The sequence below is a fragment of the Felis catus genome, chromosome C1 (assembly GCF_018350175.1).
Source record: "Felis catus isolate Fca126 chromosome C1, F.catus_Fca126_mat1.0, whole genome shotgun sequence".
In the NCBI taxonomy this organism is placed as follows: domain Eukaryota; kingdom Metazoa; phylum Chordata; class Mammalia; order Carnivora; family Felidae; genus Felis; species Felis catus.
In genome coordinates, this window is record NC_058375.1 from 4,510,750 (window position 1) to 4,528,867 (window position 18,118).

The 18,118-nt window shown below is 40.0% G+C and overlaps 1 protein-coding gene across 9 annotated transcripts in view; it reads left to right on the plus strand.

Annotated features, from left to right (window-relative positions):
* Positions 1–18,118, plus strand: part of CAMTA1 (calmodulin binding transcription activator 1) — an 850,500-nt gene that overhangs the window by 27,818 nt on the left and 804,564 nt on the right. For all 9 annotated transcript variants that reach the window (XM_045035030.1, XM_045035028.1, XM_045035029.1 and 6 more), the window contains 2 exons: positions 1,766–1,835; positions 6,879–6,997. In XM_045035030.1, the coding sequence (XP_044890965.1) occupies positions 1,766–1,835; positions 6,879–6,997 (189 nt within the window). The remainder of the gene's footprint in view (positions 1–1,765; positions 1,836–6,878; positions 6,998–18,118) is intronic.

An 18,118-nucleotide genomic window follows, 5' to 3' on the forward strand; every position in this document is an offset into this window, starting at 1 on the left:
CTGGCGGCTCTTGCAGACGTTACTCGAAGTCAGACTGCTGCTGGCTTTTACATCAGCCACTCCTTATAATGCCCCGTAATTCCACAGTCACAGTCACGGGAAGAGATGAATGTTGGTTTTTCCAAAGGATGCGTGAATTCTGAGCTTAGTTGATAGTGTATGGGGAGAATCCCTGTGTTACCACAGGTTGCTAATCAGTAGGTACCATTGTTGATTAAATCAAACAGAGGAAGGGACGGTAAAAGTCCTGGATTGAGAATTTTCTAGAAACAGTAAAGTAGGGAGCTGATGGTTATTCTGTTTGCTAGCAGTCACACTGTGGAGAAAGACCTCATCTCTGGTGAACCATTTGATCATTGGTATAAGGAGAGAAATTGAAAATTCACAGAGGTCAAGTTTAGTCAGATTTCAACGCTCTCTTTGCCCCCCCCTCCCCCCCCCCCACAATTGAGGCAACTGGTCAGTTCTTAGAAAGTGTTAACATTGTTACAGATTATTCTTACTAAACACAGAAACAATAGCGCTCCATATTTGTGCGGTAGTTTTGAATTTAAAGCACTTTTGTACGCATCACCCCATGTAAGTTTCCCGGGCAACCCTGCGAGAGAGGTGAGAGGCTCCGTCACTGCCCTTTGTGATGAGGTCATGCAGACGTTAGTTTACTTTCCCAAGGGTAGCTGGCAAGTGAGAGAACTGAGCTTTTCACATTTTAAATATAAGATGTTAAGGGTGGTTGCTGAACTTATAAACTGTCCTTGGTTTTCTAAGTATATAAATATGCGGTTTATAATGCAGGATGAATAATCTAAAAACTTATTTAATACTGTAACCGAAGAAGGATATTTTTAGGACCGAAATAATTGACTGGCAAGACTCACAGAAATTTTCTCCTTTTTAAAAAGTTACTGTTATATAGTTTTCCTTACATGAAAACTGTAATTTTATCTACATGAAGCAGCCTGAGAGCAGAGACCTGGTCTTCCAACTTCCTCCTGACTCACTGCACCTGCCACACTGTTAGTTGGACTCCTTAGGTCCTTCCAAATGAGTTGGGGGTCGGGCTCACTGTTGGGAGATGGTTCGCATTGTAACTGCAAAATGAATATGGCATTGGTTCTTCTTAGCAAACGTTTCCTGTCTGTGCAGCACATATGGTCCCTATTAAAAAAATTATACACATAGTGTGTGCTCACCAGCCTGTATCTTTTTTTACACACGTGTAATTTAAATTTTGAAACACTCTTAAGCCTACAGAAAAATTGCAGGTGTAGCGCAAAAGAGCTCTTTTCCCCCTGAACTGTGTGAGAATAAGTTGCTGATGCGTTTCATCATCCTCAAATACTTGCTTCTGTATTTTCTGCAAATGAGCGCATTCTCCTCTGTAACCACTATGTAGTGATCAAAATCAGGAAATTAACACTGGGACATTTCTACCCTCTGATCCTCAGATGCTCCTGCAGCTGTGCCAGGTGACCCTGCAGTGACCTTTGTAGAGAAAGGTCCAGTCCGAACCCTGGTCCATACTGTGTTGTCTCCTCAGACCCCTTTGCTACAGAACAGTTCTCAGTCCTTTCTGACTCTCATGACCTTGACACTCTTGAAGATTACAGGCCAGTCATTTTGTGGAATGTTCCTCAATTTGGATTTGTTTGATGTTTCCTCATGATTAGATTCAGGTTTTGCATCTTTGGCAGGAATATCACAGAAGAGCCAGTATATATCTTTTTCAAAGATTAGTTTTACATTTTATTTTCTGTTTCCTTAGAGCGTTTCCCAAAGTGTATTCTGCGGAACTAGCACCTACTGTGTTCTCAACACCGTGCCACCTCTAGAAGGTAGGATTCGAAAAGCTTTTGACTTACAGGAAGGGGTGGGCTTGGCAGTGAGAGTGATTCCATCCTCGTAGTGCAGTGGAAATAGCCTGTGACCAGGCCTTGGGAGACCTGGGTTCTGCCTTTAACTTGCTGTGTGATCTTAGATGAGTTACTTAATCCTTCTGGGGGTAGCAAAACAGTACTCCCTTCGTAAGGTTTCTGTGGGGGTTCAAAAAGGCAAAGGGTTTAATCACATGGGAAGTTCAAAACACTCTGCAAATGTTAGCTACTAATACAACAGTTTTAGAATTCTAGCGTCCATTTCCCGTGACTTCAAGTAGCCGCGTGCTACTGTGGGAAAAGCCACACTGAGTCACTTACTAGCTGCGGCTCCTGGGCAAGCTAATCTGAACCTCGGGTTCTTCATCTGGAAAATGGGAGTAATTATGCCCTGGTGGGTCATTGTGGAAATTAAATGAGAGAACACAATGTAAAATTCTTTCTGACGTAGAGTCCCACAAATATTTACTTCTGAATAAATAGTAGAAAATAAGTTTATTTGATCACATGTAGCTCAAATTGAAATGAAATGAAATGAAATGGAATGGAATGAAGCAGGAGAGAATGCCCCAAAACCCAAATTGAAGCAGTCGATTGCAAACCTCCTGTGCTCCCACTTTATCGGCCTCCGTTCGCATATTTTTAAATGGAAAATGTAAATGCAGCTGAATAGTGAGAAGTTTATTGAACCCGAGTTAGGAGTTGACCTAAACCTGGACCAGAGATTTTGGTAGTGTGATTGACAGGGAGAGGGTAAATCTGGGCCGCCTAAAAAAAGAAAGGGTAAGATGTGATGATCACACACTTGAAGAAGAGGAATGGGGTTGTTAAATAGCAACATTAGGTATGTTTTCTTCAAAACAAAACAAAACAAAACTTTATTGTTTTTTTTCAACTTTAGAAAGTCTTTCGGATAATTACAACTGAGTTCAGTTCATTTTGGAGAATTTCTTTTCAAGAGATATCATACCGATGCTTGGCACATAATTAAGCATATTGGTGCTTAATTAATATTTATTTTGGATGAGTAATGATTTGAAGGTCTTAGGTTACTAACGGTGGTATTTGCTACTGTGAGCGCTGTGCTGACTTGAATATAACAATATGTGCTTATGTTTTCTGGAATCAGTTCCTTTCCTACTAATTAAATCTAAGCACATAATAATTAGAGCAGAACAGAAACATTGTAGAGCTTCCTTTTAATTTTACCACTCCAAGTTGTTGATCAAATATATTCCCAATAAGATTTAGGAATTGGGTTCACTGTTATACCAACTAATTTTGAACAGTTTGGTCTAGAGGTTGAGAGATTAATCATAATCAACTTGATTGAGTAACTGTGTTCATAATTATTCACCAAAATTATTTAATTTTTATTAATTATGAATCAAAATAAAATGGATGTTATCATTTCCAGGTTAGAGTTAATGTAGTTATAATTTCCCTTGCAGAAGCCAAAATGTGTTCCAAGGAGAGAGTTCAAATACATATCTTTGGAAAGGATTTGGTGATGTGACTTTCAGCTTTTAGAAATAAAACATGAAAACAAGAATTCCACTTTTTGCCTAATTAAGCGAATGAGCATTTTCGCACATTTTAGAGAGTTTTAGTTAAATTATACTGTGCCTCTAAAATTATTGTTTGGAAAATATTTGAAGGTTGTCTGGAAAAGATGGTTCATTCTCTAGAATTATAGCTGTCAGCCAGGCACATCATCTGTCAATTTCAAGAGCTTCACTAGTTATTTTTATTGTGAAGTAGGTTAGAAAATTATTTTGCGAAGTCATATATCATACACGCATATTTTGCCAGATAATGATAATGAAATGTTGTACCGTATTTGGTTGACACTTCCATTTTGCAGTGTCAAAGTTTAACGATTTGGATTAAATGCTGAGATGGAGCTGAAACCGGTGTAAACCTTACTTTTGCCGTTAACTCAAGATTCTGTTACAGTCTTAGTACTGACGTGGAGATTTGAAAACTGGCACATGTATTTATCTAATTATTGTGTCCTGCATAGGCATTCCAAACACACTAAAAAGCCACTTTTAATTGAAAAACACAGTTATACAGTTTAGCCACGTGAGCAGTTCTTTTCCTGTAAAAGCAGTTACTCTTCATCACACTATAACCGGAAAAAACGAAATTTGAAAATATGAGTTTCAAGATTCTGCCTTTTTGAGTTCCTAATATTCTTTACCCAGTATTAAAATTGCCATCTTCATAATGCACAGTGGGAAAATTTACCCATTGTTGTGTTTCTAAAAAACATCCAATTTACATTCGGCAGGAACCTAAAATTCTGGAAATAGCACAGTTTAAAAACTGATTAAGGGGAACCCATTGGCCTGTCATACTCCTCTTCCTTTTGAACCCATGGCTGCACATCCCCATAAAATGCTATATTTGGAATCGTGATTGAGACCGTGCTTACACAGCCATTCTCCTTTTCCTCTTTAAAAGCCTTTGGGCCGATTCACCGCTGCCTGATTTGGTATCAGAGTGGAAGACAGAAGCGTTTTCTGTGGCAGTTAGTTGTGCTGTTGAGAAGAGTATCTCTTTTCTCTCATCCCACGTGTATGCACACACACGTGTGTATACCTACATGTGTGGACGGACACACATGTACACGCAGGCAGCAGCACACACCTGTCTGTGTGTACATGCATGTGTATACACATAGGTAGGAGCGTGCACACACACACACACACACACACACACACACACTCATATGTTTTATAGCCACAGGACAGCTGGGTCCCTCAAGGAGGCTTAAAAGAATAGATAATTAACCTCAGGTTGTGATCACAAACATAAAAATAGAAGCCGGGGTTTAATACTATGTTCATTATTGTTCAGAATTATCCTTTAAATAATAGTTTTCTCAGAGATACGACTAGTCCCATACAGTTCAGAGTAAGCCTGCTGATTGAGCACTGAGGGTAGTACTGTTTGCATAAAAGGCATCCAATAAATGGGGACTATTTGAATTGAGTATAGATTTTAGAATTTCACTTCTGCTTTCAGAATTGTACACCTCATGGGAGATTTTTTTAGAAAACGAGAATAAAACCACTTTAGGGGAAGAGAGAAGGGAGGTGAAGGCTCATGTGATTTGGTATTCTGCGCTTTAAAGTTTTATGGCCCATGGTGCCTCCCTTGGGAGGATGAAGTGCAGGGAGCATGCATAAGCGCATAGCATTACACCGGTTTATAGTGGGTAATTAATACAGAACTTTCTATGAACATTCTCTCAGTCGAACACTTCGTTTTCTGATTTCATAGCAAGACTTTTTTAAAGTTTAATTTTATTTTGCTCTTAAAATTTTGGATTCTTAAAAGCCGTCAGCTTTTAAGTTTTTCAAGCTTTTATACTGCTTATAGAAATAGAGGATTGGGCATTATAATTCAATTGGTTGTGTAGTTCATGGACCAAAAAAGATTTAGTACGCTAAAATTCTCTTAAGTTCCTCCCTTTAAAATATTTCCATGTGATGTAGTAAATTTTTTCAAATTCTTTCTGTGCCCAATATTTTTCTGTTAAGATCTTTTCCTTGAGAAGAAATGTCTTAATCAGATGGAAAATGTTTGGAGAGGATTTTATTGTGACGGTGGAAAGTTTTTTATTCTTTTATGGTTTTGATGTGTTCAAAAAATAGGCTATGCTAAACAGAATTACAGGAAATGACTGGAAAAATATATTGGTGTATTTCACTTTTAATATTATTAACTAGTTCCTGTATGCCTATATAAAGTTTTTTAGTTGTAAGGCATTTAAATTTATTGAATGACAGTAAATTTCCTAGGGATTTATGCCTGGAGGAGAATTGGAGATTACTTAATTCTCCTTGATTTAGAAAACCGATGATATTAAGTAACTTACCCAAGGTCACACAATTAGAAAGTAGCAGAACTGGGTCAGAATTCTGGACTCTTGATTTGGAGTTCAGTTTATACCTTTTAGTATCAGAATAAGTTATTTTAACTATGACTTTCTGGAGCAAATTCAGTCTTTAGTATTTTAATGTATTGCTCCTAGTACCTGGTTATGCATTGCACTCTTTGGATATTGGGGCTTCCACTTTGCATTAAAAAAACAAAAAAACAAAAAACAGAAACCAGACTGGGTAATTTGAAACTTTGACCTAAATGTGCCAGAATGGGCAAGAAATTTTGAGCCAGGCGAAGAGACTTTTGTTACGGGAATGAAACAAGAAATGATCTGTGAATGAAGGAATGAATGAAATAATACATAAAGGAAATGATCTCTTCTATAAAGTATCTGGGAGACTGATTATCAGATAGTCAGACATGCCGTTTTGTCTGAAAGTAATGAACTTTTCTATCACTGATTTAGAAGAGTTACTTTCTGATGAAAGACATTAATTAAATAGATATGTATATGTAAATCAAGTTAATTAAGATGGTATGTTTTTAGATTTAGGCTAGAAGGACCAGCCTCTGTATTTACCTAGGTAGCTAACTGTAGCTTAGAGTCTTTATATTGATAAGATTTGTAATTTGCTTTTGAAAGGATAAGTCTCATTTGTATTCAAGGGGATGAAGTAGTATTAGTTTATGAATAAAATAGTCATATTTTATTCTAATTCCTCTTCCCTAAAACACTTAAAACTTTTTCAACTGGTTAGTAGAAGTTTTCAGGGTTTTGTGAGGTTAACTCCTTTTGACATTTGGATGTACTTCATGGAAACCTGGTGGGAGAACCTTTAAAAGTAATGTTCTGGTTATGGGCAGCTGCTGGGATATTCCCTGTTCTTCGCTTGTCACGGAGCAAAAGCTCGATCTTACGTTAGAGCCTCTTGACCAGATTCCTGCTGCCACCTATCTGATCAGTGTGTAAATGAGCGTTGCTAACCAAGAGGGATGGTGCTCTTGGTCTCACAGTGACCAAACTAAGCTGCCATTTCTGACCTTGCCAGTATACTTAAAAGGAGATTTTCTCTATTATTTTCTCTGAATCTATTGTTTTCTTCTTTATAGATGATCATGGGAACAGCAATAGTAGTCATGTAAAAATCTTTTTACCGAAAAAGCTGCTTGAATGTCTGCCGAAATGTTCAAGTTTACCCAAAGAGAGGCACCGTTGGAACACTAATGAGGTAGATAAATTTCTATTTTTAGGGGTATAATTATATTAAGGGCAAAATTGTTAGGTCATTTTGCATAGTACTACTTTTTATTAGCTTTAAAATAAAAATACTGAATTAGGAAGTTGTAAATGAGAAGACTATTTTATCTGGGTTTAACAGAAACCAACATGTTTCTTGAACGGTCTCTAATCTGCTTGGCTTGTGTTGAAAAATCTAACGTGCACGCTGACTTAGTAAGGTAGCACGAGCTACTGTATTTGTGTTTTCTTGCATTTTGGCGGCTTTTGCATTTGGTGGTTAACTCTGCTTGCATCTCAGTTAAACACTAGTTCTTATGTCGTCATGAATTAATAAAGATACAGCCCCAGTGTTCCATAGAACATGCAGTGTCTTGACAATGTGAAGTTTCTGTGGGAAGGGCAGGTTTCTTATTAGCAAAACAGCTCCCAGTCCTCTGTGATGAAGGGTTTGCATGGAGAATTAATGGGTTTACCTTAATGATAGGAATTCTTATTGAGAACAGAGGCCGTATGGTAGATTGTATATTTGGCATCCAATTAGAAGATTTGGTAAAGGAGAATGAATGAAAGGATCTTCTCGGATGAGGTTTCTTTTTTTGGTGAATCTTGTCTGGGAGTCTTGATATTAGGCATGGATCCCTTTTGTCATCTTTCTTATTTTGAAATCCGAGTGTTTCAATTTAGGTAGGGTAATACCCATTCATTGTTACTGGATGAGAGCTGGGTATGTGTCCCTCAGTTTGGGAATTCTATTCCTTTGATTCAGATGGCTGTGATTACTCATTTTCCAACCTTGCTCTAAGTCAGTTTGTGTTGCTGGTTCGGCGTTCACTTCCAAGTTAAGTTAAATACGCACCCTCTGTATTGGGCTCTCGGTTTTGTTAAAAGACATAAGACAAATAGTGCTGCCTGTTTACCTTATTTTTGCAAGATTATTTTGCTCTAACTTCTTGACCCAGAGTGCTTTTATTTTGAGTTTTAAGAGGTTCTGTGGGTGAGAGTCTCTCTACTTACTCCAGTTTACAGATTTAAATACTTGCTAGACCCTCATAGCTTTGTTTCCTTGTCTCCACTGATTTTAAATTTCTTTTGAGGTACGTATATTTTGATTATTTGCATAAATTATATTTCCCCCTTATACAGAACACTGTTACCTTGACAAACATTAGCCAGTTTAGAGGCCTGTTGTTTTAATCAGTCATTGATTAACTATTGTAAACGTGAAAACAAAGTAAATATGCTGAAAATTAGTCTTAATCATAGATCATTACTCTCTAAACAAAATAGTATGATTTGGGAACTGTTCAGTAGGTCATAACTAGGTCATGAATTATTTAAAACCTCAGTATGTTTCTTAGTTCTCCCTGCAACATGGATCTGCTACCATACCATTATACATTATCTCCAGTTTATTTAGAAATGAAATAAAACATGTAATCGGTATGTATTTCTTCCATATTACGTTTTACCTGAAATTGGCAATTTATTTTTAATTACGTTTTGAAATTATATTTGAAACCAGAACCAGCAAGTGCTTAATTAAAATTCGTGGTCTTAAGGGTCTTCTGAAGCTGGAGTCACGGTAGCCGAAGCCCACTTGGTAGACTGGATCTGTGCACAGGCCTTCACTTTCATGTTTATTTACCTCCAGTGGTTGACACATTCCACTCGACTTTTACTTCAGATCCGTTATAAAATACCTAACAAACAATTTTTGTCGATGATGAGCTTAAAAGGAAAATACAGAGCTCTTCTGTATTTCCTTCTAGGACGCTGGCCCCCATTGCTCCTCGGAGACCACAGTGTTGTGAAAGTCCACGTCTAGCGGGGAGACCATGGTCCCCTCTCTGGCGAAACATACACCTGGGGGCTCTGAGACCCGCGGATGGTTCACGCACGCTGTCACTGCTGCTGAAAACACCAGTGAACAAAGCGTGGTCCCAAGGGTGGCTGGAGGCAGCAGGGGTGGCTCAGCCCACAGGGGTCGAGGCGCGCACCCTCTTCCCTCGTGACCCATTGTTCTCTCAGTTCTGTGTCAGCTCAACACCGACAAACACTCTTACGAGAGAACGGACTTTAAAGGTTGGCCCATATTTCATTTCAATGCAGAGGACATCGGCTTTCTTTCTTGTTTATTTTTGGCTTTGGGAAAAATAGGGGAATCTTGGAGTGACAGCTGAAGTCTTAGGAGTCCTTAATTCTGCAGTGTTATGTGGGGATGGTAACCTGCCTTTTTTTTTTTTTTTTTTTTTTTTTAACTGGCTTGGCTGATAGGAACAAAACAGTCAGTACTTGTGTTAAAGCGCCTCCTTTGATCTAGCTGGGTACTGGCATTTCCCTATGCTCTTCAGCCTGCCAGCCTGCACACTGACACTGGACCCGATGGAGGTGTACTTTGTGGACTTGACTCTCATTGGGGCTGTAGGCCCTGTGTACGGCAGAGGCACGCTTAGTCAGAATTGCCCGTGGGGCCTCTCGAGTCGCTCATAAGGTGTAGCCATCCTGCCCTTAGCAGGGGCCCGTTTCCCTCTGGGGTTGGAATAGGTTGCTGTGTTTTGGTGGAGGACTCAGTGAAGAAGCTTGTATTTAGGAGTGGTATTGTACAAAAACTGCTTTAGATCCCCCTTGCCTGGGATGAAGTGCCCCCACTGGGAGAGGCTGGAGGGAGGGAGAGTGGCGGCCTGTTTTCCAGGTACCTGCGCGGCCCGTGTGCACGGCAGCCTGGCGGCCGGAGTTGCCTGTACCAGGTGTCTCTGTCGCCCGCGCTTGCTCTCTGCTGGGTGTGTGCAGTGCACGTCCTGGGCATGATGGGACCCCTCCGTACTTTTGAGAGATTCCTTTACTCACGTCGGTGTTGCAATATTGGTGATTATTTGAGCAAACCCAACTTCTGTACTGTGTGCCGCGTATTTGTTGCGAGAGGGGAGAGTAAGGTTGTGCCCATTCAGATGTTGCCATTTATCGAGCCTGTGTTCCTTGCTGGTGGCTGGCACCGTGTGTAATTATTTCTAAGCCGTATAATAACATTACAAGATATGCAGTATTTCCTTTTACCATTGAGGGTATGTTGGTAAAAAGTGGTTGACTAATTTGGTCAAGCTAGCACACTTGCAAGGGCCCATCTCTCTCCGAGCTTAATTTCTTGTATATTGTTTACTGATTCGTAGGAATGTTCATTCTGTTGTGTGTTGTCTTGGCTTTTAATCAAAGACCCATAACTCTTAACCACATTAGTGTACTTGGCAAATCCATTCTGTAATTTACTTTTGGAGTAAAAAGAGTTAACATAGGATTCATCTTGTGGGTTCATGTGCAAATATTTGTGAAGTGAAAGTCACTAAAAAGGAAGACTACCAGAAGGTAGGGAGGTCCAACTAAGCTACTTTAACCTTTCTTACTGCATTGGAATAGGTAAAAGCTCCTGCCCTTCTTGAATGTTACTTGCAATTGCAAAACAAATGTTGTGTCTAAAAACAAATCAGTTTTGGACTATGCTTTCTCAGCCACACACACCCTTTGCTTAGGTTCTTGCAGGTGATAGAGGAGGGATGATGATGATGATGATGGTGGTGGCAGTAATTATGGCAACCAGCATTGAGCCAGCATCTATCGTGTGCGAGGCACTGGTGGGTCCTTGATGTGAATAATTGCATTTACTCCTTGAATTCATCCTGTGAGGCAGGTTATGTGATTATCCTTATGGTATCGATGAGGAGATTTGAGCCACAGAGATGATAAGTAATGTGCCCAAGAGTGGTGGACTTGGGAATTTAACCTTGCATCCTGCTTTCAGAGCCTGTTCTGTCTACAGTTCGGTCCCAAAGAATAATTTCAAATAGACTTTCCCAAGATCTTGCGAGCTGTTTAGTGACTTCTGATCTTCTTGTTTTCTAAAATTGTTTGGCTTCTTTCTTTATTTACATCTTTAAGTATTATATATAAACTCAATGTGTGTTTGTATGAAGTTTTTTTTTTTTTTTTTTTTTTAATAGCACCCCTTTCCTAGGGAAGTAGTTTTGAGTCGTGATGAATATTAATATGTAGGCTCCGGATAATGGAAAAAAATATTAGAAGTAGAAATTTTGAATCTGTGTGTAACTTGAGGGTTAGGTTTGATTTTTATATCCAGGGCAGGAGAGAAGGAATGCATTTAAACAGAGCAAATTTGTTAAAGAACCAGCTCTTACTTCATAATCAGTTTTGGTATTCACATCTTCATTAGGTGCGCTATTATAAGGTTTCTACATTTTAAGTTAATATTTTTAAGGCCCAGAGCCAGAAATAATTATGCTAATGTAACTTTCTGATTGCACAAATGACTATTCGTAATTACACATATTAGTACTCTGTGTATGTTGTCCAGACTGAAATTTCTTTTGTTTAGTCATTAATTAGCTGTTTGACTTAAAATATAACTACTGCATTCCCCCCCCCCCCCCCCCCCCCCGGCCCGTCGCTGGATCTGGATTTCAGATGGCATTCTTCCAAAGCCAAACTAATGCCACACCAACAAACCTTTTATAATGAGAATGTTCTCCTTAAATGTTCAAACCGCTTTTGCTCGCTACTATTTTTGAACTATTAATGCTCTTTCTTTTGTTTTTCCTCTAATGCAGAGTTTCTCTAGAGTAAGCAAAGTGGAGTTCTAGTTTGTACTGATCTTAAAGTTGCATCGAAGGTTTTTAAGTTGGTGGTAGCTTCAGAGATCTTCATATAAAATGCGTCTTCTTTAATCCTAAAATGTCGGTAGAGAGCCTATAGCTACAGACTGGTGCATTCTAACTCAGGCCAAGGAACCTGAGGGTCCCTTTATAGGGAGAGAATGACACTTTTAAGTCCTGAGTATTTTTTGTTTCCTTCAATTTTTTATATTCAGGTCAGGAAAATAGGCTTTAAGACTGAGGTTTATAATCTTCTACTTCATTTCAGTTGTTTTATTTTAATTAGAAGCCACCTTTTCAAAATTCCTTTGCTCATTTTTTTTGTGTTCGCATATATTCTTGAGTGTTTTTTGTATTTTAATTTTTCTTTTGTATACCTTATAGAATCATACATTTAGGGCTGTAATTTTTGCAATGATTGGTTTTCCCAGTGAATATATATGTTGTCTTTTTGAAATATAGATCCACATTTTGGGGGGGGGGGATCATTGAGCACCCTTCAGACTTCCATGATGGGAGCTCAAAGGAAAAGCATTAGCCTTAGGAAAGTGAGTGAGGTATTCATCGATGACTCAGAAGGCTAGTTAACCTGAGCTTGGCCTTTGTTTTGTGTAGCTTTTGGCTGTGAGAACAGTTCAAATGTTCTCAGGTTAGTCTCTGAGGCCAGGCAGGGCCCTCCTGGTTAATATGCGGATAGGCAAGTGCAGATGTGACCATGACAGAGAGTGAAGTTTTAAGAGGGAAGCCATTGAATTTTGAATACAATGTATGGCATCAGATGTCAAATTAAATGTGACAATTTTGTAGCAGTTGGGCTAACTATAATTCCTCTGTTTAACTTAGTAGTATGAGGTGAGATGAATGGATACCAGAATCCAAATGAGCGTGCAGATCAGTCAGCCTGTATCAGTTTAGCATTGGGAGTAGCAGAGGGAGATTGGATGTACTGAAATGCTGGGGGCAGATGTCCTTCCACATCTGTGGGGCACGACAGGTGAGGAGAGGTCAGAGCAGGCGGGTTTGGCTCTGAGGAACGGCAGGAGAAGCAGCTCTTCCATGCAGAGAGTTAGAGTCATGTTTATGATATTTGGATAAGATGTTAAAGAAGTTTTTTTTAAAGGAAGGAAATTCCTGCAGACCTGCCTTAGTTTTCATCCAAATGATTTTTATTATATAATATTATTTCAAAATGTAGCATTTAGGAGAATACTTGGCTCATAGTCTGTACAATAAATATTTGTTGAATGAATGAAATGGGTAAAAACGCAAAAAACTCAGTATAAATTTGTGAACTCTTGGAGTTCTTATGCAGATATAAAACTCATATATATACGTATGTGTATATATATATATACGTATATATACATATATACGTATATATATACATGTATATATATATATACATATGTACACACACACACACACAAAGTCTCTTGCAACATGAATGTAAGAGTGAGTGTTCTCAGGCAGGGTCTTTTGAATTTGGCACGTGGCACTATCATGTGCCCTGCAGTGACCCCATCCCTCTCTCCGTTGAACTATTTAGAAACTGATTTTTGCTCAGCAAGCATTTCTAGAAGTCTCTTGTTAGGCCTTGGTACAAATACATGATTTAGTCTGAAGTTCACTTCTGCTTTTTCTTATTAGCCTGAGAACATCTTAAATGGCTACCCAGGCAGTTGTAATCATAGACCACGAACTTGAGCAGTGGATCTGTGTGGTAGAAAGATTTTTTTTTTAAATGTTTTATTTATTTTTGAGACAGAGAGAGACAGAGCATGAGCAGGGGAGGGGCAGAGAGAGAAGGAAACACAGAATCTGAAGCAGGCTCCAGGCTCTGAGCTGTCAGCACAGAGCCCGATGTGGGGCTTGAACTCACAAACCGCGAGATCATGACCTGAGCCGAAGTCGGACGCTTAACCGACTGAGCCACCCAGGTGCCCCAGAAAAATTGGTTTTTAGGTTTTATTTTTTTCAGGTTATATTAAATTAAGATGTGAAATGAAAACTTTCGTAGTGAACTCAAGGACCACTGATACCTGGAAAGGGTACAGAACTGACAGTCAGGAACTGGTTCTATCTAGTCTAGTCTTGACTCTGCCACCTGTCAGCTGAGTGCTGGGTGAGCCACCTGCTTGGCCTCTATTCAGTCTTCACGAACGTGCTAAGTCACCTTCTAGGATATGTTGCAAGCCCAGTTCTCCAGTTTTGGAGGCTCAATCACTGTTGCTTTCAGAATTGTTTGGGAGTGGAGGACGTTCAAGGCAGGCTTGGGTCCAGCTGGGGTATGTGTTTATTTTTTTCTGTTAATCATCCTTTATTTTTAAAACATATGGTTCAGTGACTTTTACTTTTTTAATTTATTTTTTAAAATGTTTTTATTTATTTTGAGAGGGAGAATGTGCACTTACGCACACACGTGCATGCACGCAAGCTGGGGAGGGGCAGAGAGAGGGAGAGAGAGAGAATGCCAAGCAGGTTCTGCGCTGTCAGCACAGAGACCAACACGGGGCTCCATCTCACAAACCCTGAGATCATGACCTGAGGCGAAATCAAGAGCCGGACACTTAACTGACTGAGCCACCCAGGCACCCTGGTTCAGAGGTTTTTAGTATAGTATATACACAGTTGTGCAACCGTCACCACCATGTAATTCTGTAACATATTCATCACCCCAACAGCTTAGGGGTTTTCCATCTCCCTGGACTTAGTGGAGTCAGCACCCTCAAGGTTCTTCTTTGGTATCTCCTCCCAAGCTTTGATACCTGTCTGGCACTGGAGCTGAAATTTGAATAGATTGTCCTTTTGCACAGGTCTTAACACACAGCTGTTTCCTGAGATTTTTAAAATGTTCAAGTACCAGTGAGGATCCAGTTGGGGCCATGTTTTTCTGAGGGAAGAAGAGGGCTTGAGTAGAGTTTTCAGTTGCGTTGAAACTCTGTATACTCTGTGCACTCCGAGCAGTGGGTCTCATGGGGATAAACTGCCCTGCGCTATGTAGTAACGGTGGGAGACTTTGGTGGTGATGACTTCCCATAAGGGAAGCTGAGTCCTGCTGGAAAACCAGCTGAGATGGAAAAGGGAAGGATACATGGAGAGGTGGGCATTCTTTTTAGCTCCGTTGTATTCAAGCTGAGCTGGCATCAGAATCACCTGGGGGGCTTGTTAAAAACACAGATTGCTTGGCTCCACCCCCAGTTTCTGCTCCAGTAGGTTCGGGGTGGGGTTTAAGAATGTGCATTTCTAACAAGTTCTGGGTAGAAACTTAACCTAGATGAAGAATCTCAGCCCCCTAGAAGTGTATTCTGATTAATTTCACTTGACTTGAGTCCCAGTTCTGCTGCCCTTATACCTCTCAGGTATATTTTGGTGTACTTTGGCTTCATGGGATACAATTGAGCTTTCTAGAATCTTTTTCTCTTGTACCTAGAAGTAAGAGAATGCAGTTTGTGTTTTGGTATTTATCTAAAGCATCTGTTAATATCTTGTTGTATAGGAAGCCCTTTTAAAGTACAGGTGGTCAGGGGGGCCTGAGGGGCTCCGTTGGTTAAGCATCTGACTTTCGGTTAAGCATCTGACTTTGGCTCAGGTCATGACCTCATGGTTCGTGGGTTCGAGCCCTGTACCGGGCTCTGTGTTGGTGGTATGGAGCCTACTTGGGATTCTCTGTCTCCCCCACTCTCTCTCTGCCCCTTCCCCACTTGCACTCTCTCTCAAAATGAATACATAAACTAAAAAAAAAAAAAAAAAGTACGGGTGGCAGTAGGAGTTATGTGGAGGCATATTGTAATTTTTGTGACCTTGTTCTGAAGAGGTAGCTTGAAGGATCATCTCCACTCTCTTTCTTTCCCATCTCCATTTGGCCCAAATAGCTGAAAACAGCAGATCCCTAAAGCTGAACCTCATAACACCTACTTACCTACCTGTCTGTCCACCTTCCAGTCTTTTTAATACTACCTACCAAATGTTTCTAATGATAAATTCTGTATTCTTGGTGATTATGAAGTTCTGTTGAAGATTTTAAGAGAAGTTCCTAAAATATAACCTAAGTTTTCCAATTTTAATGCTTTTAGAAAGCTGGAAAAAAAGGAAAAAGAAAAAACACACAAAGAAATCCTTTCTAGATGGCTGAGAAACCACAGATGGGCTGGGGTGGATGTGATGAAGATACATTTGTGTTTGGGAGAGTGTTTTCTCTGTAGGGGAGAGTATTATGGGCAGGATGTGTGGATTTCTTGAGGCTTTCTCATATGCTTTGGTGCTTGTGTGTTCTCTGGTCTGGTGAAGGGTGTAGAGTTGAAATAAATGTGAAACTCAACCAACCTGTTGTTTATACCTGGGGAGAAAGGAGGAGAGGGGAAGGGGCTGCGGCTCTGGGGAGTTGGGCAGGACTGAGCAGGGGTGCGTGCGCACATCTAGGTGGAATTCTGAGTTCTTAACCTTGAGTTCGTTCTTTTTGGATTCCCAAGGAGTTTCTGGGGAAAAAAAGAGAAGTTTCCATGTCCAAGAAAACAGGAAGCTGAGAGGTAGCTTGACCTGGTCTAGAAAGTAGAGCCTCTTGTGCTTGAAGTCAGAGGGAGCTTATGATGGAGGGCATGGCCACCAGAGATGCTGCAACAGGAGCCCTTGAACCCAGGCCACCCATTCTACCTTTTCTGTTATGAAAAAAAAATGTTTTTAAATTAAGGTTTAAAATTTTTTAGAGCAGTTTCAGGTTCATAGCAGATTGAGAGGAAGGCACAGGGAGTTTTCTCATACAACAACCCCTGCCCGCAAACATGAATAGCCTCCCCAACTACCAGTGCCCCCCACCAGAGTGGTACCTCTCTTACAACTGACATACCGTCATCACCCAGAGTCCCTCGTTCCCATTATGGTGCACTCTTGGTGTGAAAATGTCATTTCATGGCTTGGTAGCTCTTTTCTTTTTAGTGATGACTAATATTCCACTGTCTGGATGGACCATGGTTTGTCTGTTGATGTACTAAAGGCCATCTTAGTTGCTTCTAAGTTTTGGCACTTATGAATAAAACTGGTATAAACATCCGCAGGGTTTTGTGTGGACATAAGTTTTCAACTCCTTGGAGTGTGGTGGCTGGGTCCTATGGTAAGAGTATGATTAGTTTTTTGAGAGACTGTCAAACTGTCTTCCAAAGCGCCTGTCCTGTTGGCATTCCCAGCAACACTGAGAGCTCCTGTTGTTCCTTGTCTTTCTGGCATTTGCTGGTGTTCTGGATTTCGGCTGTTCTAATAGGTGTGTAAGGGTATCTCCTTGTTTTAATTTGCATTTCCCTGATGACTGATACATGGAGCATCTTTTCATATGCTTGTTTGCCATCTATATCTCTTCTTTGGTCTGTTAAAATCTTTAGCCCATTTTTTAAATCAGGTTGTTCGCTTTCTTACTGTTGAATGTTACGAATTCTCTGTATATTTCGGAGAGTTATCCTTTATGACATGTGCTTTTGCAAATATTTTCTCCCAGTCGTTCTCTTGACTTTGTCTTTCACAGGACAGAGATTTCAATTTTTTTTAAGTCCAGCTTAACAGTTACTTCTTTCATGGGTCCTGGTGGATCGTGCCTTTGGTGTAGTAACACTATGCCCAAGGGCATCAAGGTTTTCTCCTGTGTTATTTTCTAGGGGTTTTATAGTTTTGCATTTCACATTTAGGTCTGGAATCATTTTACTTGATTTTTTGTGAAGGATGTATGATCTAGATTCTTTTTTTTTGCATGTGGATGTCTAGTTCCAACACCATTTGCCTTTTTTAAAAAATTATTTATCTTTTATTTTTAATTTAAATTCGTGTTAGTTAACATAGTGTAGTATTGGTTTCAGGAGTAGAATTAATGATTCATCTCTTACATATGACACCCAGTGCTCATCCCAGTAAGTGCTCTCCTAATGCCCATCCATCACCCATGTAGCCCACCTCCACCCCCCCCCCCCCCTTTCCTCCGTCGACCCTCAGTTTGTCTCTGTAATAGCCTCTTTGGTCTGCCTCCCTCTCTTTTTTATCTTACTTTATTTTTCCTTCCCTTCCCCTGTACTCATCTGTTTTGTTCCTTAAATTCCGCCTACGGGCCAACACCATTTGTTGAAAAGACTGTCTTTGCTCCATTGTATTGCTTTTGCTCTTTTGTCAAAGATGAGTTGACTGTATTCATGTGGGTCTATTTCTGGGTTCTCTGTTTACATTGATTTGTCTATTTTGGCAATACCACACTGTTTTTTGTGTGTTTTTTTAAGTTTGTTTATTTTGAGAGAGACAGGATGAGCGGGTGAGAGGCAGAGAAAGAGAGGGAGAGGGAGAATCCTAAGCAGGCTCCTTGCTCTCAGTGCAGAGCCCAATGTGGGGCTTGATCTCACGAGATCATGACCTGAGCTAAAATCAAGAATCTGGACACTTAACCGTTGGAGCCACCCAGGCACCACCCACCTCTGACT